Source organism: Chiloscyllium plagiosum, unplaced genomic scaffold (assembly GCF_037043375.1).
Source record: "Chiloscyllium plagiosum isolate Xiang-an unplaced genomic scaffold, Cpla_swu_hap1 HiC_scaffold_24, whole genome shotgun sequence".
Lineage (NCBI taxonomy): Eukaryota > Metazoa > Chordata > Chondrichthyes > Orectolobiformes > Hemiscylliidae > Chiloscyllium > Chiloscyllium plagiosum.
This window is the reverse complement of record NW_028270162.1, coordinates 43,089,882-43,112,978: the sequence shown is the minus strand read 5'-3', so window position 1 is coordinate 43,112,978 and position 23,097 is coordinate 43,089,882. Positions and strand designations below refer to the sequence as shown.

The following is a 23,097-nucleotide window of genomic DNA, read 5'->3' as shown; positions in this document are numbered from 1 at the left end:
GCCTTGTAAGAATTAACTATATTATAGTAGGATTATTTGGGATTCATAAGCAATATACCAATCCCTTAAATTAACAATTAACTGTCAATGCGAGGACTTTGCTGGAAAATTATCAGCAAAGCTAGAGGATTTTATTTAATAGTCCATTATAAAAATGAAGTCAATAGTTCTTTATCATAATAGTCAAAGATAACTTACAAAGAATAACACGAGCAGTGCAAAAAACTTTTATTTAAATTATAAAGGTGAATAAAACGCAGGTGCAATCTTGATTGTATTATTCATTATGTGTCATGATATATTCAATCATCATGTGTAGGAATTGCATCTGTGCATCAAGTGCCAGCATGGATGTGTACAGTAACACCATTCTCCAACATTGTTTAAAAACAAAAGTCAAAATGGACATTTAGAAAGATGACATCATTGACCAAAAAAAAAAAAAAATTTAATTCGCTCACTAATAAATTGTGGCTTTTTAGGATACTGACACGACAAATTAAAACAAGTTTTGTTGGACATGAAATCAATTGAATTTCCACTCCTTGTTGCATGAAGAATTCAAATAATTTCCAACTTGACACGATTGTGCCATTAATAAACAACATTTAGCAGCAATACCACCCAAGACAGACAGCAAGTTCATCAATGAACCAAAATAAAAACTAAGTTTACTATGATTTTCTTCCCAAAATAAGATCCTTGCACCAAATGTCAAATCCATTTTGAAAAAGAAATTTGAGGGAGCAAGACAGCGCACAAAGGAGACAGCGAATGTGTGCTAGAGTGCGCACACGCAACAGAACCTCTCCCGGATCCTTTGTGACACAGTTCTTTAAGCGTCAAGCAGTGGTAATGCATCAATTACTAGATGTCACATGATAAATTACATTAGCAGTATATTCTTCATTTAATCAAATTATTTAAATGTCACTTCAGTAAGAACAAGTCTTTCAAATATTTGAATGTTTCCTGAGAGCCAAACCAAAGGGAGAAGGCTTAAAAGCTTTCTGAATCATCCATGAGCATTTTTAGATGACAACTTCAAAGTAGAGCTGTACACTGGCAAATGAAGTTAGTAACATGAATTGGAGTAGAATTGTTTGACTTGATTCTGCTCCAAGCTTAGAGGTTGTAAAACACTTTAAAGGAATAACAGTAGAGCTTCCAGTACCAACCATAACCAAGGCTGCCACCATTTTCAGGTTTATTAATGCTTACAGGGAATACCACAAAACATAAACTCAAGTTGATTTATTCAAAGAAACAAGGTTATTTAATACACATTTAAAAACAAAAAAAAACACATTTTGGCCTGTGTTTAATAGTGACAATGGTAAAGCATTCTATTACAAAATAAACAACATGTACAAAATAATTTCTTTTTCCCCCAAAAAAAAGGCAACTGAATTGTTCACGTTCAGGAGGTACCAGACTGTCCAGCAATGAAGCAAAACTGGTTTCATTTTGTCATCTGGAATAAGTGAAACGATCCACAAAATGGCAGTTTTCAACCATAAAGAATGCTCAACTTCATCTTGGAGGAAGGTGAAAGGAAAGAAAAATCCTTGAAAAGGCGAATTTTATTCTTAAAAATATACACAATCATCAGAACTGGCATTAGAAAGAATGTCTTCAAATTATGTGTTCTTCAGTCTGTCATTAAGTTTGGTTGTATTAATACAGATTTCCATACAAAAAACCAGGAAGGAGTCACTCTCTGAGCAGAGAGAAAATTGGAAGATCTCAGTCACAAACATGGTTTGGTGCTAAGCAGCAGATCGCCTACGTATAATGAATACTCCTCTATGTAACTGTCCCAGATATATACGCATCTTGGTGCTGTCACTTGTCTTTCTCACCCATATCTGTGAAAAATTGAAAAGCAAAAATACAATTAGATGAAAAACCAAAATCAGATGAGGAAACAAAGAATTTAAATCTTTTACTAATATAGTTTTAACAGCTGTTATCACAAAGCACGGAGCAGAACACTACTTTTAAACTTATTCATGGCATCACTGACAATTCAGCATTTATTGTCAATCCCAATTTATTGTTCTTGAGAAGGTTGTTGGAGCTGCACTCATACAACTAAGTGGCAAGTATTCCATTACACCCCTAACTTGCATGTTATAGATGGTGGATAGGCTTTAGGGGGTTAGAGACGATATTCCTTGCATGATTTCTAATCTCTGGCTTACACATGTAAACGCTATGGCTACATGAGATTAGTTCTGGCATATTTCACTGGGAGCTCAAAACTGAAGTCCATTACCTGAGTTTTAAAACATTCAGGCAAAAGGATCTCGTAGAGATACTACTGCCAGACATGCATGAATCCCCAACTGTACAAATACAACAAAATACATTTGAACACAAATCTTTGACATGCAATCCAGTGTATTATTCAATTTTCTAAGAGATGAGTATTTGTCATATTTGGGTCTTCATTGCTCCCAATGATGCAACTTCCAAGTATCAGCATTGAATTTAAATAGAACAAATTTGAATTGTGTTAGAAGACCAAAGAAATTAAATAGCAATTAAATATTATCAGACATTAGATTTTCATACCGAACAATTAAATATTATCTATAGAATACATATGGTCTATTCACAAAAACTGCCATTTAGCTACTGTTGTGGTATGAGAAAACATAGCAGCCAGTTTACAAAGAGCAAGGAGAATAAAGAAGGAATGTGATAATGACTAGTTAAATGACCTGATAATGAACCTTTTATAAATGATATTGATTGAAGCAGAAATACTGGCAGAAAAGCTGCAAATAGAACCAAATCATTTGCATCTTCGAACAGTGTCTTGGGATATTTACCCAACAACACCATCAGGCCTTGATTTCTTTGTTAATTCACCAGATGTCGGCATGATCTAACTGTACCAAGGAGACGGTAGTGAGCTGCCTCAGTAAACTGCATGTTCATTTCACAGGGCAGTTAAGAATCATCCATATTGATAACAGATTTGCAGTCTCACAAAGGCCAGAGTGAATTAGGATGCCAGGTTGCCTACCTCAAAAGGACATGCGTGAATTAGTTTTTTTGCCCCCAAGCATCCAATCATTCCACAGTCACCAATATTAGCAATATCATATTAGTCCGGATTTGTTTAAGTAAACAGAATTCCCAATGACTGCTATCAAGATTAACTTTCCATGCTTAACCTCTTTACTGTCTTTGAAATGGCTGAACACACTACTCTTCTCCAACACCCAACTGTTACCATCCAGCAGGCTGGGATTCTTTTCTCCAGTAAACTGGCTGCCATGTTTTCTCATTCCACAACAGTTGGCTCAATGACAGTTTTTGTGAGTAGACCATATGTATTCTATAGATAATATTTAATTGTTCGAAAATCTAATGTCTGATAATATTTAATTGCTATTAAATTTCTTTGGTCTTCTAGCACAATTCAAATTTGTTCTATTTAAATTAAAGGCTGATACTTGGAAGTTACATCGTTGGGAGCAATGTAACCAAGCAGCCACTTACATTGGCTTTTCTTCCTGGTCCCACACCGTTAACATTGTTATAATCCAAACATCTTTCCTTACTCCTGTCCTATTTCACATTGGCACATTATCGAGTGGCATCATCTGATGATACAGCATTAGCTTTGTTGTGTGCTCTCAAACCTTCAGGACCTGGTAATCTGCATCCCAGAGTAATATAAAAAAAATGCCCCATGGAAATGTTAGATGCATTGGTGGTCATCTTCCAAACTTCTACAGACTCTGGAACAGTTCCTACAGATTGGAGGGGAGCAAATATAACCCTCCTGCATTAAAACAAAAGCAACAGAACTAAGGACCAGTTAGTGTAACATCAGATGTGGGGAAAAGTGTCTGTAACACTTTGAAAGCATAAACAGGGTAGACAAACTCAGCACGGGTTTATGATAGAAATCATAATTAATCTACTGGAGTTGTTTTGAGATTGTAACTGGCAGAATAGATAAGGAAGAACCAGTGAATGTGGTGTATTTGGATTTCAATAAGGTTTTTGATAATGGTCACACTTAAGCAGCTAGAGGGCAAAAATAAAGCACCGGGATTGGAGGCAATATACTGGTACGGATTGACAAAATTTTTTTTCCCCAGGAGGCAGGCTGTGACTAGTGGTATACTGCAGGCATTAGTGCTTGGACCTCAGCTGTTCAGAATGTATAAATGACATGGATGAAAAACACAAATGTAATATTTTCAAGTTTGCTGATAAAACAAAACTAGGTCAGATTGGGAGTTGAGGAGATTTGAAAGAGGGTTCATGGTGATTGTGTGCCAGCCTACACATGGCAGATACAATAAAATGTAGAAAAATGTGAAGTTATACATTGATATGGAAAAACAGAAATGCGGTGCATTGTTTAAATGGTGATATACTGGGAAATGTGAATGCACAAAGGGATGATGTCCTGGGACACCAGCCAATGAAAGTAAACAGGTAGGAACAGCAAGTAATTAGAAAGGCAAATGGTATGTTACCTTTACTGCATGACAACTTAAGTTCAGAACAAGGGATGTCTTATTGCAGTTATAAAGATCTTGGAGTACTTTCATAGAATCACAGAATTCCTACAGTATGGAATCAGGCCATTTAGCCCAACAGGTCCACACCAACCCTCCGAAGAGTAACCCTCCCAGACCCATTCTCTTACCTGGTTACTTTACATTTACCTATAACTAATGAACCTAACCTACACGTCACTGAACACTATGGGCAATTTAGCATGGCCAATTCACCTAACCTGCACATCTTTGGATTGTGAGAGGAAACTGGGGCACCCAGAGGAAAACCACACAGACACAGGGGGAATGTGCAAACTCCACACAGACAGACAGTCGCCAGAGGCTGGAATCAAACCCGGGTCCCTGGCACTGTGAGGCAGCAGTGCTAACCACTGAGTCACCATGCTGCCCATTTTTTGTTTTACAGAATCACTGCTTTATTGACTACTTCATCACTGGTTGACCAGAGCTTGTGTGTGTTTCCTGTATAGGAACTTGCAGATTTGTCTCCCTACCAAAGAGAGGATATACTTGCCATAGATGGAGAACACAGATGGTTCAATCAACTGATACCGCGATTCATAGATTCATACAACGCAGAAAAGGCTCTTTAGCCCAATCGAGTCTGCCCCAACATAACTATCACTAAGTGTGCTAATCTAAATTTTCTGCACTTGTCCCGTATCCTTGGACACTATGATATTTGAAGTACTCATTCAAATATTTTTTAAAAGGTTGTAAAGTATCCAGCCTCCACTACCTTCCCAGGTAGTGCATTCCAGATTCCCACCACCTGCTGAGTAAAAACGTTTTTCCCCCAAATCTCCTCTGAATGTCCTGCCCCTTACCCTAAAACTATGACCTCTCATGACTGACCCCTCAAAACAAGGGGAACAGCTACTATCTGTTCACCCTGTTCATACCCCTCATAATCTTATACACCTCAATCATGTCCCTCCTCAGTCTTCTCTGCTCTAAGGAAAACAATCCAAGCCAATCTAGTCTGTCCTTGACGCTCAATTTCTCCATTCCAGGAGACATTCTGGTGAACCTCCTCTGTGTCTCTTAGTGAGATCATATCCTCCCTGCAGTAAGGTGACCTGAACTGCGCACAGCACTCCAGTTGTGGCCTGACCAACGTTCTGTATAACTCCAATATTACCTCCTTGCTCTCATGCTTTCATCGTTGTGGTATACAGTAAGTGTCCCGTATGTCTTAACTATCCTATTCATGTACTGTTCCGACTTCAGAGATCTGTAAATACTTACCTCGAGATCACGCTGTTCCTCTAAACTGCTGCGTCCTGCCATTCATTAAATACTCCCTTATCTTGTTTCTTGTTGTGAAGTTCATGAACTCATACTTGCCAAGGTTAAATATCATCTGCCATCTGGTGTGCCCACCTGACCAACCCATCTTCATTTTCTGTAACATCTTTGCTATTAACCACTTTACCATTCTTGATGTTGTCCGCAAATTTGCTTAACATTCACTCCACATTTTCATCTAAGTCATTTACGTATATAACAAACAATATGGGTCACAAGTACTGATCCTTGTAGTACACTGCTGGACACCAGCCTCCAATCACTCAAATCACCTTCTGTCACTACCCTTTGTATACTATTACTAAGCCAGTTTCTGAATCATCACACCAAGTTTTCCTCAATTCCATGTGCTTTAACTTTCTCAGTCAGTCTCCCATGTAGAAGCTTGTTAAAAGGTTTGCTATAATCCATATAAACTACATCAACTTCCCTCATTCACACTCTTGATCACGAGGAGAAATTGGTTCAACTGGGCCTGTATTCATTAGAGTTCAAAAGAATGAGGTGGGAGTATCAGATTGAAACATACAATACTAACAGAGCTAGACAACCAGGCAGGGTCTACAGTTCCCCTAGATGGGGAGTCTGGGACGAAGGTCACAGTTTCAGGATACAGATTGAACCAACCATTTAGGACTGAAATACAGTAACATTACTTCACTCAGAGGATGGTCAATCTGTGGAACTCTGTATCATGGGCAACAGTGGAAGCCACATCAAACAATATATTTAAGAAAGAGATCAATATATTTTTAGATATTAAAGGCATCAAGAGGTGGGGAAAGAAAGCAGGAATATAGCATTGAGACAGAGGATCAACCATGATGGTAGTGAATAGCAGAGCAGACTCAAAGGAACAAATGGCCTACTTCTGCACCTAGCTTTCATGTTGCTATGCTTGTTATCTCTTCTCTTGATTCTTCTGCTCTTGCTACATCAAACTGCTTACTCAACAAGTACTGGATGTGCAGATATTCTAGCCAATTAAATATTGAGAGGACTACTGCCAGTTTTCAGTGCCCTCTCCATGCTTTACACTCTAGCTGCCAACTCCCTAGCAGTCTTAAATTAATCCAGTATGTACATAACCTTGGTTCTACATTTAACTTCAAAATTAAAAATCCAAACGCATCTTCTTGCCATCACTGAGATAGCCTATATATTCCCACCTCCATAACATCACAAGACTTTGAACATGGCACTCACTCCTTGTCTATTACTGAAGTCTTCATTAACCTCCTGATTCAATTATTCAAATGCACTCCTGATTGGCCTTAATGTTGTCGTGCAGTATGTAGCTATGAGTTGAATAAATGGTTTATCTTGTTTTTTTAAAACAATAACTGAGAGGAAATGTTGTCAAGGGATGGTAAATCCTCACTGCTCCTCTGTAACTAAGTTACTAAGCGGTACGAGGGATGAGCAATAAACACTGGCTAGCCAGAAAAGTCCACATACCTGGAATGGACTGAATACAAAAAAAGTCTACTCTCATACATTTGATGTCATCCAGAATTCTATCTCCTTTGTCTTAGCTTGCAGCAAGTTCCATTCCGCCATCATCTCCATGATCACACTGGCTCCCGGGCAAACAACAGTGATTGCAAATTCTCGTTCATGTGTCAAATGTTTCCATGGCCTTGCCACTCCGAAGCACTTTAGCATTAGCCTTTGAAGATATCAATGTTTCTCTAATCTGCCCTCTTGTGCACCCCCAATTTTAAATCCTCCACCACTGGTAGCCATGCTTTCAGTTCCTCAACCTCAAGCTCTGAAATTCTCTGCATTCCTTGCTTTCATCCTTTAAGATATTCCATAAGGCCTATCTCCATGATGGTAGTGAATAGCAGAGCAGGCTCAAAGGAACAAATGGCCTACTTCTGCACCTAGCTTTCATGTTGCTATGCTTATTATCTCTTCTCTATGACTAAGTTTTCAGCCATTTCAGTCACTGCATATCATACTTTGTTTTTGTAATGCTCCTGAGAAGATACTTGAAACATTTCATCATGTTAGAGGTGCCAAATATGTTGTTATTCAATCTACGAAATGCCACAATGGCTTTTGAATTCATGACTCTGAATTAGTAGTATAGACCTCTAGATTACTAATCCAGTAATATATCAATCTACTACTGTAGCCGTATAACTAATAGCTTAATACTTCAACCAAAATTGCCTTGGCCCTGCACTAAAAGCTGTCTTCCTAGATATTTCAAGTCTTTGGGAATGAGATTTGAACCCACAAATGTCTGACTTAGAGATAAAATTGATTCATCAATGAGCTATTAACAGGGCGGCACGGTGGCACAGTGGTTAGCACTGCTGCCTCACAGCGCCAGAGACCCGGGTTCAATTCCCTCAGGCGACCGACTGTGTGGAGTTTGCACGTTCTCCCTGTGTCTGCGTGGGTTTCCTCCGGGTGCTCTGGTTTCCTCCCACAGTCCAAAGATGTGCAGGTCAGGTGAATTGGCCATGCTAAATTGCCCGTAGTGTTAGGTAAGGGGTAAAAGTAGGGGTATGGGTGGGTTACGCTTCGGCGGGTTGGTGTGGACTTGTTGGGCCGAAGGGCCTGTTTCCACACTGTAATGTAATGTAATCTAATGATTTTATATAACAAATATTAGGCAGGAATTTTCATATTGGTGCTCACTGGTCCACAGTTTTATCCCATTCACTTTATTGGGTTAGTGAGCAGAGAAACATTAAAGTCTGATTATTACATCTAAAATCTCCCCACAAACATGTGACAGCAATCAAGTTCAGAAATATATTATACCAGCACCTGACTATGATGCTTTCTTAGAAGTAATCAACAATAGTAATTTCAGCTGATTACATCAGTTTTGTTCCAGCAAACAAGAACTTCACTGTTAAAACCTGGTCTGCATATCTCTGTATTAAGATATATTACTGAATAACTAAATAGCAATTAAACTGAACAGCAAATACGAGCAAATATGAACTAGAATACAGGGGAAACTCTATTACCAATTATCCGAAAATTGGATTATCCGAAGGAGATATCGCGGTCCCGATTGAAACGTTACATCAAAGAAGTGTTTCCAAGTGATCAAACGGGCACCGTCTCCAAATGACTGACTGCCCACCCTCTCTCTCTCCCCACACTTTCCCTGGAGTTCTACACAGGGGTGTACCATAAACCCCCTTTCCCAGATAATCTCTCCAACATTGCCCTGTACAGGGCAGAGTTGGAACCTGTCAAAAAGTTGCAGTAAAAAGTTGTGTGCGCGCACGTGCATGCGTGCATAATTTGGAGACTTATTTCAGTAGCAGCAGCAGTCTTGTTGTTGATGTACAGTCCAGCTGCCCCGGAGAGGGGGCGGGTGTGTATGGGGTTGGGGGCAGCGGTTTTGGGGGTTGGGGGGCAGGGTTGGGGGCGGAGCCTCGCACGCTGTGTGCTGCTGCAGGCTCCTGAACGAGGAGCAATCTTTAAAACTCCGAGCCCCAGAAGAAAGGCATTTAATCGACTAACTGAATAATCGATTATCCGAACGAAATTGTGCCCGCCCATCACGTTCGGATAATCGAGGTTCCCCTGTATACTGCGGAAGACTTAACAGTAAAACAAATTTATGTGTCTTCAAATTGCAATTATAAGCTAATTCCAGACCTGTTATTGTGAATAATGGAAAAAAAGTGTGAAATGACAAAAGGTTGAAACATTTTAGATAATTTTAGATGGAAGTACTCAATTAAAAATGTCAATAAATAAGTGACAAAAATGAGGACTTGAAAAATGTGACACCAGATTACTATATTGAATTTTTCATACAAAATGTCCAATATTATTGAATATTGACATTTAAATCGATACAAATATTTATTTCCCTTAATGGATTAAAGATGCATAATGAGATTAAAGATAAATTGTTTTCCATTTTAAATCAGTTCAATCTTTTGCTTATTCTTTCCATCAGCATTTGTTGCCCATCAGCATTTGTTGCCCATCAGCATTTGTTGCCCATCAGCATTTGTTGCCCATCAGCATTTGTTGCCCTTGAGGTAGTAATGGCAAACTACTTTCTTGAACTAGTCGGTGTGGATTCTTCTTCCAGACCTGTCAAGGAGGGACTTCCAGGATTTTGACCTAATACAATGATAGAATGGTGACATAGTTCAAGTCAGGATGAGGTGTGGCTTGGAGGGGAACTTGGAGCTCTCATCCTTTTCCTTTGACATATTGGAGGAGACAGACTTTGAAGGAGTTGTCAAAGGAGTATTGTTGAGTTGTTGCAGTCAATCTACACATGGCTGCTACTGTTCACTGGAAGTGAGTGTTTAAGAATTAGAATTAAGTTTTATTGTCATGTGTACCCAAGCACAGGAGTACAAGAACACAGTGAAAAATATACTAAGTTGCCATTCCTGGCACCATCTTAAAGTACAAAGGTAGCTAGGTACAAAATCTTAGGAATAAAAAATAGAAAAATAAATAAGTTAAAAAGTTCAAACTTACAGTAATTCTTAATATAAAGTAGAAAAATAAAGAAATAAACTTAAAAGTCAAACATTACAGTCCTTAAGCCATGGGCCTGCAGTTGCTCCATGTTGGCTTTCCCCTTAACAGCTGTTTAAATGAAGTTACCAGATCAGGCTTTAAAGAGAAGGTACCCAAATTAAAATATCTGTCAGAAAGCTAAAGCATCAAGACACACTATTCAGAAGAAATAATAATACCTCATTTGTTCCAACTGAGCTAATTACACAGCTGATCTTCGTATTATCCTTGGATTCCAGATAGATAGCCTGACTTTTGTGATACCTATAGAAGGAATGAAAACATTTGTAAGCACATTTCAAAATTATCGCTTTTAAGTGTAATACAAGGTGACCCTCCCGTATCCGCAGAATCATTTTCCACGGTTTCAGTTACCCGCAGTTTACTGCAGCCTAAACATATGAAAGGGAACATTCCAGAACCAGGGACCAGGAGGCTGCTGGTAAGGTAAATTTTTCCATTTAAATGGATGGGTTCGCTCCTAAACGGGGTTTTGGACTTCCGCAGTAGGTCTTGGAACATATTCTCTGCAGGAACGGTGGAGAGGAACTACTGTATTCTTTTCCATATCCAATTCCTGTGCCTGAACCCATTACAAGCAAATCAGTGCGATACCAAGTAAGTACTACAATGTCATGGACTCTGTCCCTTTGAAAGAGATGAAATCAAAGATATGGTCTGTTCTGCGAGTATTGAACAATTGCAGAATTTGTGTTTATATTTTCTCTCATGGGACATACGCTTTGCTGGCTGGCCAGCATTTATTGTCCATCCCTAGTAGCCCTTCGTAACTTATTCAAAGATGACCAACTTGGGTATACAGTCTCCTGCCAACATTTCCCCTCAGCAACCGTAAAAGAAAATCTAGAAAAACTAATTACTCAACTCATTGTTGTTTACGTGCCTACATGACAACAGTTACTACACTATAAAACAATCAACTTCTCTGAAGATCTGATTAGAGGATATCAAATCACAAGTTACCTTTCCTTCGTCTCAAGTTTGGTTACAGAAACACCATGTTAGTAGGCTACATTTTCCAGTTTAATGAAATAAATAACCAAAATTAAATCCTTAAAATAACTTGCACCATTTATTAATGTAACATATTCAAAAGTAAACCCAAATATGGTACTACCTCCCCCAGCCTCCATCATTGATATAGGTTTTAAATAACCAATGCTGCATTTCTGAAAATATTAATAATCTTAGACTCCTGAATTTTAAGTCTCTTTCGATTTCATCCTTTGCTATTACAGCCTAAATATTGGAGTGGATATGTTACACAAGAAAGAAGATTAGTTTTCACATTCTACGTTCAAGAAAAAAAGATTGAGGCAGCCTGACAAAATGTCACAAGGTGAGAATAAATCAGTCGAAAACATTATAGAAGAGTGAAATCAATATCCAGCCATTTTACAAGGAAGTAATTCAGGATGGAGTGGAAGGACCAAATTTTGTCAATTAGAAACAGTGCATCTCGTTTTGAGTCAATTGAATAAATCAGAATTGCTGACTATTCAGATCCTTCAAATTTGTCAAACTCCATCACAGGTGTCATAAGCAGGTAGATGAATAAACTCTGATTTAAGCCAGTGCCAGCTTTGGGTTACATATAAATTTGAGGGACTTCCCTTTCTCCACGAAGCAGGTTTGGATCTGAATCTGCCTTCTATCCCCACTCTGATTTATTTGTTGCGATTCTGCAACAAATACTTCTAACCTGAGGCTTAAATATCATTTAATCCCATACAGTGATACAAGAACACCAAGGTCTCACAATTGTCTTAAAGTTCACTTACAAGTTTTACCAGTGGCAATTCAAACTTTAGCCTTGAACTTGATTAAATACTCAAAAGTTTGGGTATTCTTTTCACTTTGCGCAATGTCTTGTTGCTAACAATACCACAATAACAAAATGGGCTATAATACAAGTCTGACTCAGCTTACATTAAAAAAAAATCCATTAGTTTCTTGCTCTTAATATTTGGAATCTCCATCTCCTGACCAACATCTGAAATCAGAGGACCTGTTGAACTTCAGTTATTTAAAAAAAGACCACTGTTGAAGTCAAACTTAAATCAAAACTATACAGCATTGACATTTTTGAGGAAATAGTTTGAACTATTTAACTATAAGATTCCCATTTGAAACTCTAGAATGATTTAGCATGGTTTATTACACTGTTCTTCTGTGATCTGAGGAGGGTTCTGGAGGGAATTAATACAAATAAAAGAGATGATGTTACACTTCATTTGTCCTATACCTTGGTAAGCCCCCATTTCTGATAGGGTTAGAGTTATTGCGTTCAGTTTTGCATGCTTCACCTCAGGATGGAGATTCTTAACGTTGGACCAGTTACCAGAAGTGTGCCAGAATTTAAAGGGTTAAATTGTTGCACACCTTTATGGTTCAGGGACAACATATTGGGTTGTTTAACATGATGTAACAGAGCTGAGAGGGGTTATTTGTTAAAATGTGGCAATCGGAACCAATCTTAAAATTAGAACTTGATAATTCTAGACTGAAATAAAAAAGAAGTTTTCACAGACAGTTATAGAAATATAGAATTCGCTCACCCAAGTAGCTGTGGATAACACATCAACAGAAATGTTAAAGACTGAGAACAGCGAGTGTTTATTTGGTCATGGCATCAAGAGATGCAAATCAAATGCAGACAAATGAAATGGAGATACAGGTCAGTCATAATCCAGTCAATGAATGAACAGGCTTGAAAGTTCAATGGTCAGTTCCTGTTCCTATTTTACTCCGAGCCATGAGCTGATGAGACTTCAATAATTAACATTTGTACTGCTTGGTTTTTCAAGAAAATTATAATCTCCTTAGGCCAGCCATTTTAAATTTTTCACTTGCTCATTAATGATAAAAAAAATTCAGTAATAAAGCTACTCAGCGAAGCAATTTCATACTGCAGCATTAATCTTATTGCATCATCTCATTTGAATTCTACTTTAGCTAAACAGTCCAATATTCAATTTTTGTTAAAAACGCATTTCTACATTAATTGGCCATGGTGAGCGCCAAATAGAAGACGACTGAGCACTGGATTCAATTTTAGATATTTTGAATCAACTTGTTCAGACAGGTTATGGCACACTTCTGCAGCATGTAAGACTTGAACTTAGACCTCTAGGCCCAGAAATAGAGACATTACCACTAAAACACAAGTCTATCACCTCCCATCCAATTTTATCCTGAGTAAGAACAAAAGATGAGAGAACGAATAAAAAATGTCACAATGATGCACAGCATCAGGAGATGACCAGTCCGTGACATCACAGAAATTAGACTTAGATATCCAGCCACATAACCAGGAATCTATTCAAGTGTTTCAACTAGGCGTGAACTGGAATTCAGAATGCCATAGAGAGAAACTGGAAAGGAGAACAAAATTAGTGATTGAAGACAGTGAAAGATGTAGAGGTGATGGCTGCTGAGATAGCATTGTTATAAGCAAGGGCAGGAAACAGGTTACCTAGCAGTGGACTAACCTGTAAGTTGTTTTTGACATGGAGGCCCATATTGAAGTAAATCAGTATCTTACATTTTATTGAGGGGCTGTTCATGTAAATTACCATTGATGAAATAAGAAAAATTATAGGAACAAATCTGAAATTTAAAAGGCTTAAATTTAATGCAAGGATGGAGAAAGTAAAAAGTAGTTTGCTGCCCCCAACTGGATAAAGTGGAGATTAACAAAAGAAAGGAATAAAAAGTGTGTAAAATGTGATCTAGAATAGAAGTTTTCCAATCAAGGACAGCTCAGTAATACATAGTATACTTTTACTTTGTATACTCATGAACTAAGTCAGTGCTAATAGCATTACTTTAGTGCATTTAAAGGTTTAGCTCTAATTATGTAAACATTACTGTTATACATTAAAAGAATGTGTATGACAGTCCAGTCTTTACAAGTTGATCACAATACACACTAATTGAGGAATTTGCCGAACAAAAAAAGAGTTATCGTTCAATTCTTCCCTGTAACAGCAGCACAACTCCATGTTCTGCATTCTGAAACATTGCTAACAATTATCTACAATGTGAACATATTAATTTCTGATAATTAGATTAGATTAGATTACTTACAGTGTGGAAACAGTCCCTTCGGCCCAACAAGTCCACACCGACCTGCGAAGCGTAACCCACCCATTCCCGTACATTTACCCCTTTACCTAACACTACAGGCAATTTAGCATGGCCAATTCACCTGACCTGCACATCTTTGGACTGTGGGAGGAAACCGGAGCACCCGGAGGAAACCCACGCAGACATGGGGAGAATGTGCAAACTCCACACAGTCAGTCGCCTGAGTCGGGAATATCCAAGTCTAAGTTAGCGTTTGAATGTTCCATAAAATAATGTTGTTTTGTGTAAGTACACCAGTCAATTAGGTAATGGGAGAAATATTTAAGGTTAGCAATTTAAAGATAAAGATGATCATCCATTCTGAGAATCTGGAGAAAGTGAGGACTGCAGATGTTGGAGATCAGAGTCAAAGAATTGTGGTGCTGGAAAAGCACAGTACATCAGGCAGCATTTGAGAAGCAGGAGAATGAAGAAGAGCTTATGCCTGAAACATCTATTCTACTGCTCCTCGGATGCTGTCTCACCTGCTGTGCTTTTCCAACACCACACTTTTCAACTCATTATGAGTATCAGTTCAGCCTTCAACTAAAACCTCCATCACATTATACCCGATGTTATTCAGTCAAAGCCCACAAGGACAATGTAATAGAGCATAGATATGTCAGGTTTACTCTAGCTGTATAGAGAATTGGTGAGAGCTCATCTGGAGTACTGGTTAGGAGTTTGGTCTCCTTATTTGAAAAGGGATATAATTACATTAGAAGTGATAGTATAGTCATAATGCCGTTGGACTAGCAATCCAGAGGCCCACACTAACGCTGTGTTCAAATCCCACTATAGCAGTTGGTGGAATTTAAAGTCAATTAAAAAAATATGAAATTTTAAGCTGGTATCAGTAAATGGTGCCATGACAGTGACTGCCACAAAGAGCCATCTGGTTCACTAATGGCCTTTTGGGAAGGAAGTCTGACATACAAGTGAGTCCAGACCCACAGTAGTTGACGCTTAATTGATCTCACAATGCCTAGCAAGCCATGCCATTCAACAGCAATTAAGAACAGGCAACAAATGGTCTTCTCAGTGATATCTCGCCGTCACCACATTTCATGAAAGAATAAAGAAAAGGTTCAGAGAAAACTCAGTCAATTCATTCCTGCACTTAAGGACTTACCTTATGAAGGAAGGTTGAACAGGTTGGGCCTATACCCACCAGAGTTCATAAGTATGACAGGTGATCTTATTAAATTAGAATTATTGGAATAAACCTTGAGGACGTAGGAAGCAAACCTAAAGATACTGGAACATGTTTTCTTATGTGGGAGAGACTTGAACTAGAGGAGACAAAAATAAGATACAAGGTCTCCCTCTGAGAGTCATTGGGATGTTCAGACCCTTCGGTCCAACTTGTCCATGCCGACCAGATATCCTAACCTAATCTAGTCCAATTTGCCAGCATTTGGCCTTTATCCATCTCAACCCTTCCTATTCATATACCCATCCAGATGCCTTTTAAATGTTGTAATTGTATCAGCCTCCTCCATTTCCTCTAGAACCTTATTCCATACACGCACTACCGTGTGTGTGAAAAGGTTGCCCCTTAGGTTCCTTTTAAATCTTTCCCCTCTCATCCTAAATCTGTGCCCTCTAGTTCTAGACTCCCCCAGCCCAGGGGAAATACCTTGTTTATTTACCATATCCATGCCCCTCATGATTTTATAAGGTCACCCATCAGCCTCCGACACTCCTGGGGAAAGTAGCCCCTGCCTATTCAGCCTCTCCAGCTCAAATCCTCCAACGCTGGCAACATCCTTATCAATCGTTTCTGAACCCTCTCAAGTTTCACAACATTGTTCCTCCAGCAGGGAGACAAGAACTACACGCAATACTCCAAAAGTGGCCTAATCAATGTCCTTTACGGCCACGACATGACCTGCCAACTCGTATACTCAATGCACTGACCAATAAAGGAAAGCATACCAAACGCCTTCTTCACTATCCTATCTACCTGCAACTCCACTGTCAAGGAACTATGAACCTGCACTATCGGACATAAAATTAATCACCGCACTACACTAAACTATATGATTTCAGCTAGAGTTCTTTCATGTAATAAGTTGAATGAAAGGTTCAAAATTATAAGTGAAAGAGTCAATAGGGAGAAACTGCTTCTAAAAGGCACTAATGGCCAGTAACCAGAGGATTCTGATTGAAGATAATTGGCAAAAAAAAACACTGGGAGAAACATCACAGAATTGTTCCAGCATTGCAGTCATCACGAATGATTTTGCACTTTATTATTTACTTGCGATCCCAGTTGGAACAGGTATGGAGCAGTTTGGTCAAGGCCAGACCCACTCCCTGACGGAGATTAAAAGATTTTTTTCTCATTAGTATGTAGTATTAGCGGAGGCGATGGATTGGCTGTATTATCACCGCACTGTTAATTCAGAGATTCACAATGTTTGTGGGCGGCACGGTGGCACAGTGGTTAGCACTGCTGCCTCACAGCGCCAGAGACCTGGGTTCAATTCCCGCCTCAGGCGACTGACTGTGTGGAGTTTGCACATTCTCCCCGTGTCTGCGTGGGTTTGCTCCGGGTGCTCTGGTTTCCTCCCAAAGTCCAAAGATGTGCAGGTCAGGTGAATTGGCCATGCTAAATTGCCCATAGTGTTAGGTAAGGGGTAAATGTAGGGTTATGGGTGGGTTGCGCTTCAGCGGGTCGGTGTGGACTTGTTGGGCCGAAAGGGCCTGTTTCCACACTGTAATGTAATTTAATAATCTAATCTAATTACTTTCCTCAAAATGCAGCAGTGGCTCAGAGATCACTGAAAATATTCAAGATTCAGTTAGGTAGAGTTTTGATAGACGAAGGAGTCAAGGATTATTATGGGGGCACAGACAGGAAAGCAGAGTTGACAACATATCAAAATCAGCCATGATCTTATTTAAGACAGAGCAGGCTCAAATGGATGAAAGTCCTACTTCCAAATCTTAGGTTTAATTTGCATGAAATAAGTAAGGTGCTTAAGGAAAACAAAGTAGACAAGTGACATTTTTTCATATTAAATTTAAAAAGAAAACACCTGGAATACTTGACAAATGGTAACATTGATACAGACACATTTAGAAAAGACTGGAATGCAAAATAAAATAGAATATTGCCTTACAGTGCAACTATCGGGGAAAAAATGGATCAGAAAGCATTTATTTTTTGTTAAGGTATGAAGGTGACTGTTCATGTTTTCTCTCAATCCCATCTACATATCTCCAAGGGAACTTCCACTTCAGAGAAGCAATTAAATAACCATCATGACCAGAATTTCACCCTTAAAATAGTTACTTTCTTATAATGCTGATGCATTAATCAATTCTTAGTGGCTTCGCCCCCCCCCCCCAATCACAGTGGTCAAGATAATTTAAACATTTGATCACTGAAACATGGATTTGCATGCATTACTAATCCTGAGAAAACAATTAAAGTACTCACACAACTGCTTCACTGCATTTTAACCATGGACAGAAAGGCCAAGGTGAAAATTTGGAAATAGTGGGCTTGTACCACCATCTAGTGGTCTTTTACTTTGGATGCAGAAATCACATTTTAAGGAAGGAGCCAAAACAGTGATAATAGGATTTAAAAGACGAGTTTGTTTTATAGGAACTTAAAGACAACACGATAACAGGCATTATTTCGCATCCTTAGAAATACAATATTATTACAGTTCATTTCAGCGACAAACAACGAGAATTCAGAATATTTGTTAATGATAACCATAACAGCAATGGTAAATAGGAAAAATAAAACTGCCTAACTCACCATCTCTTATCATAATACAATTTTCCATCTTCTATTCGCGCTTCATACCTCTGTGCTGGTGATTCTGCAGGAGTGCTCGGAAGGTGCTCAGGAGAAGATGGAGATGCTGTCAAAACAGAAGCACAAAATTAAAAGGTAAAGACTGCAAAGTCAGACTGTTTCACTATCTTTTGTTTCCTTTGAGATAAATTATTTTAGAAAGAAATGTCTGGTAACTATGTGGGGAAATAGTTATAGAAGTGCAACTACCTGGTCTTTTTGGAGATTTGAGCTGTAGGGAATGAAAAGAGAAGAAAAATTGAGAATCAAACATTTTTAGAATGTCACCTTCAGCAATTAAGTGAGTACAGGCTCATCAAATTTAAGTCACTGCTTCAGGGTTGTGCATCTTATTGATCTGTAATAGTTTGCAATTGCTTAAACAAAGCTGTTAATTTGTTAAAGTATTTAAAATATCATGTTGATTAAACCCTGTATTCACTTAAAACTTGCCCAACGGACGTTACAGGCTAAAATGCTACCAAAAAAAAACTGTTCCTCCCACCCCAGCTTGCCAACTACAACTTATCCCTGTAACACAGAGGCAATAGCTGAGACTAAACCAGTCATTAGTGGGCCTGGATCACACTGGAGTGTTGAATGGAATCTTGCCCAAACACAGGGTCTGGGTAGGACCTGTTTCCATGCATTGAAAAGCAGTTTAGAAATAAGATCATGATCGGTCTCCAATTAAAAAAAACCTGTGTGCATATTTAACAAGTTACAGATACTGAGATACAATAGCCCATGTCTTCTATAGAGAATGCTCATCAGCTGGAAGGTAAAAGGACCAAATACAGACATTCATGGAGGAACAGAACAAAGCTCATAGTAAAATTATTGTAGTGTACAGACAGTTCTTTCCTACATATTTTCTACCTTGAACAGCATTACACATAAATGTAATATGCAAAGTTTGCTGAGAGCGATTACTTTGATGATAGGCACAATATGGATCTTACAAAGCTCAAGATGCATGTCTGTGCAAGATGACATATGTCATACACATGTAATCGTGTGCAAACAAAAAGGTTAAACATAGTAACTTTGCCCTTTATTGCCAAATGGCCAATGTAAATCACCTTATTAAGCGTTCGTAGATCTTCCATAATCTGTTCATCTGTTAACAAATAATTTAACTGCGGTATTTTTGGTTAAGGAAAAGAGAAAAACACTTCCTACACCTTTTATGAATATCAAAGCATCAAAGTTTAAAGGTATTCTGATCCTTGAAGGAGTTCTTTCATGTGTCAGCAGTGACTCAACTGGTAACAAAATCGCCAAATAAGTCATGGATTCAGGTCCCACTCAAGTACTTGACACTCCAATGTAGCACTGATGTTGACCTACTGATGTTGACCTACTGATGTTGACCTACTGATGTTGACCTACTGATGTTGACCTACTGATGTTGACCTACTGATGTTGACCTACTGATGTTGACCTACTGATGTTGACCTACTGATGTTGGCTGAGATATTAAACTTGGGAACAAAAACAGAAATTGCTGGCAAAGTTCACCTGAAACATTAACTCCGATTTCTGTTCACAGATACTGCCAGATTTGCTGAGCTTTTCCAGCAATTTGTTTTTGTTTGATTTACAGCAGCCGCAGTTCTTTCAGTTTTTATGTTAAACTTAGGCCCCATTCATCCTCTCCAGTGGACCTAAACAGTTCCCCACTATTAATCTGAAGAGCAAAGGTGTTATCCCAGTATTCTATCCTCAATCAACATCACAAAAACGGTTTGAGTATCACACTACTTTTCAGAAAGTTTGCTGCACGTGAATCGGCTGAACTTCCGATATTCCAGGGTTTTGTGGATACTTTTATTGTTTGTGATCACCCCATACCTTAAGCACATGTAAGGAGAGACAAAGATTGGATGAACATCAAGCTAAGAATAAAGAACAGAACAGAAACAAGCTTCAGCCCACCAGCCCGTACTAAAAAACTCTTCTTTCTCTATGTAATCGTATCCTTCTATTCCCTGTCTATTCGTTGATCTGATGCCTCTTAAACATTGTTAATGATCTGCTTGTACCACCGCCGCTGCATTCCATGCAGCTCCTTAAAACTTTCCCCTTTTATCTTCAACATATGTCGTCTAGTAATTGACATTTTTATCCTGGGAAAAAGACTCAGACAATCCATCCTATCCATGCCTCTCAATTTTGTAAACTTTTATCAGGTAGCCCCTCATCCTTCAACGTTCAAGTGAAAACAAACTACTTTTGTCCAGTCTCCCTTCACAGCTAATACCCTTCAAACTAGGCATTATCCCGATAAACTTTTTCTGTACTCTCTCCAAAGCTTCCACATCTTTCTGGTAGTGAGGTGAGCAGAACTATACACAATATTCCAATTGGGGCAACTAAAATTCAGCTGGAACATGATTTGCCAATTTTTATACTCTATGCCCCAAACGATAAAGGCAATCATGCCATATACCTTCATAACCACCTTATCCATTAGCGTTGCCACTTCCACGAATTGTGGACCTACACACCTAGATCTCTATGTTAATGCTTCTAAGTGTTGTGTCATTTACTGTATATTTTCCTCCTGCATTAGACCTTCCAAAATGGATCATCTCACATTTGTTCGGATTAAATACCATCTGCTATTTCTCCACCCAAGTCTTCAACGTATCTATCTTGCTGTATCCTCTGGCAATCCTCCTCACTATCCACAGCTGCTTAAATTTAACCATCAGTCCCTGAAGGATTTCAACCCAAGTCACACGACCCAAAACATTAACTCTGACTTCTTTCCATAGAAGCTGCCAGACCTGCTGAGCTTTTCCACAATTTGTTTTTCTTTCAGATTTCTGGCATTCACAGTTCTGTTTTTAAGATTACATGCACTGTTCTGCAAACAACAGTCTAGGTACCACTCTAAATTCCAGTACTGTTTGACTCAACCAGCAACCTATCAGACTACTCTGAAATCTTATGGGTGTGAAAACTTGAATGGAAATTGAAGGTAAGGAAAAAAAAAATCACCTGACTACTACTTACCGATCAGGAATCTTTCTATCCAAAATGTTACTTCTGAACTTGTGATGTCATGAAGTGCAGCTTAAGTGAGACACCCTACGTCATTGATCAAGGTTAATGCCCAGTCTCACGTTTTTATATCTGCTCCAGTCCTTGCTTCCTTCCTCAGTCTCTCTCATTCCAGATCCTGGCTGCTGATCAAGGTAAGGCTGCTACTCAAGGTAAGGCTGCTACTCAAGGTAAGGCTGCTACTCAAGGTAAGGCTGCTACTCAAGGTAAGGCTGCTACTCAAGGTAAGGCTGCTACTCAAGGTAAGGCTGCTACTCAAGGTAAGGCTGCTACTCAAAACTAGCAGTCATGGTGACTGCGCCAACTTCTGTCAGAAACCTCAGTCACTTCTCAATAGCGCTCCTTGTTAGATGCTCTTCTGCCTGTTGAAGATCAAGTCCTCTGGAATCCACTTCTCAGTCATGGTGATTGCACTGAAATCTCCTATAATCCATTTTGGTTGGTTCTCACTGGTGCCCTCTATTAGATGCTCTTCCTCCTTTTGAACACCAGGCCATTGCAATTCTCTTCTCAGTCATGGTGACTGTGCCAACATCTCCTCTTTGTTTGCTTCTCACAGGTGCCAAAGACATAGGTTCACAGTACAGTAGGGCCCCCGAGTGTATCTCACTCTCCAACCAATACTTAATCTGAACATGGATGAAAATAAGGGATCAGGTGGGGAGTACAACCAAAGTGAATTCCATGCACTTTTGTGGCTGCAGAGATGAAACTAGGATTGTATGTTGTCTTCCTGGTGCCAGCTATCACTCAGCAGCTGGAGAGCACCTTCAGGGAGGAAGACGAACAACCAGCAGATAGGGTCCGTGTTATTGTCAACAAAATAAGGAGGGGAATGTAATCAGAATTTAACGACTGGTTTTATTGCTCCTAAATAGGAAATAAGCAGTCATGACCTCATGCCCAGGTTACTCTTGGTAACATGCAGAACTAAGTATAGAACTGGGAGGATGAATGTGTGGTCTGAGCAGTGATGCAGCCAGGAGAGCTTGAAATAATTGGGCAATTGGAATCTCTTCTGGGCGAGTATCTGCTCATAGTTTCATTCTGTTTAGGTGCACGCTAGTTTATTTATTCCAATTGAAGATCACAAAAAGGATGCTCTGTAGTTAGGATATACATCCAGATGCATTAATCCTAAAATTAACACATTAAACCTAGAGCATTTCCATTCTGCACCACTTCATAAATCATGCTTTGAAACATTCTTCTAGAAAAGATCTCCAAAAACTTTTCAAACCTAAATTTTGCAGTGGGTTGACCATTCCACAATCTACGAGAAAGCAGGTGCTGGAGAATCAGAGTCAAAAAGGGTGGTGCTGGAAAAGCACAACAGGTCAGGCAGCATCTGCTGAGCAGGAGAGTCGATATTTCGGGCATAAGCCCTTCAATCAGGAATATGGAGGGAGAAGGGGGATGAGAGATGTTTTTGGGGGTGGTGGCGAAGCGATAGAAACCAAATGTAGTTCAAATTCTTTTATTTACCTTTGAACTAAAAGAAAATTCAACAGAGCCAGCAGATATTTGTCAAACAATAGGAGGTATTAGTATCCAGTTCTTGATATAAAATCGTTTTCAAAAGCCATGTTGTAGAAAAATGAAGTAAACATTTACCACCATTCATATTTGCTTACTTTGGAATACATGAATTGAAACAAACAAATTTCAAAACCTGAAACATTT

General features: G+C 38.9%; 1 protein-coding gene across 2 annotated transcripts in view; it reads right to left on the bottom strand.

Moving 5' to 3' along the window:
• Window positions 1-1,190: 1,190 nt before the first annotated feature.
• suds3 (SDS3 homolog, SIN3A corepressor complex component) overlaps window positions 1,191-23,097 on the bottom strand; it is a 61,293-nt gene continuing 39,386 nt past the window's right edge. For both annotated transcript variants that reach the window (XM_043715877.2, XM_088000114.1), the window contains exons 8-12: window positions 19,428-19,489; window positions 18,556-18,577; window positions 18,307-18,412; window positions 10,559-10,643; window positions 1,191-1,868 (exon numbers count right to left, since the gene is read on the bottom strand). In XM_043715877.2, coding sequence (XP_043571812.1) covers window positions 1,770-1,868; window positions 10,559-10,643; window positions 18,307-18,412; window positions 18,556-18,577; window positions 19,428-19,489 — 374 coding nt within the window. In that variant the 3' untranslated portion in view covers window positions 1,191-1,769. The remainder of the gene's footprint in view (window positions 1,869-10,558; window positions 10,644-18,306; window positions 18,413-18,555; window positions 18,578-19,427; window positions 19,490-23,097) is intronic.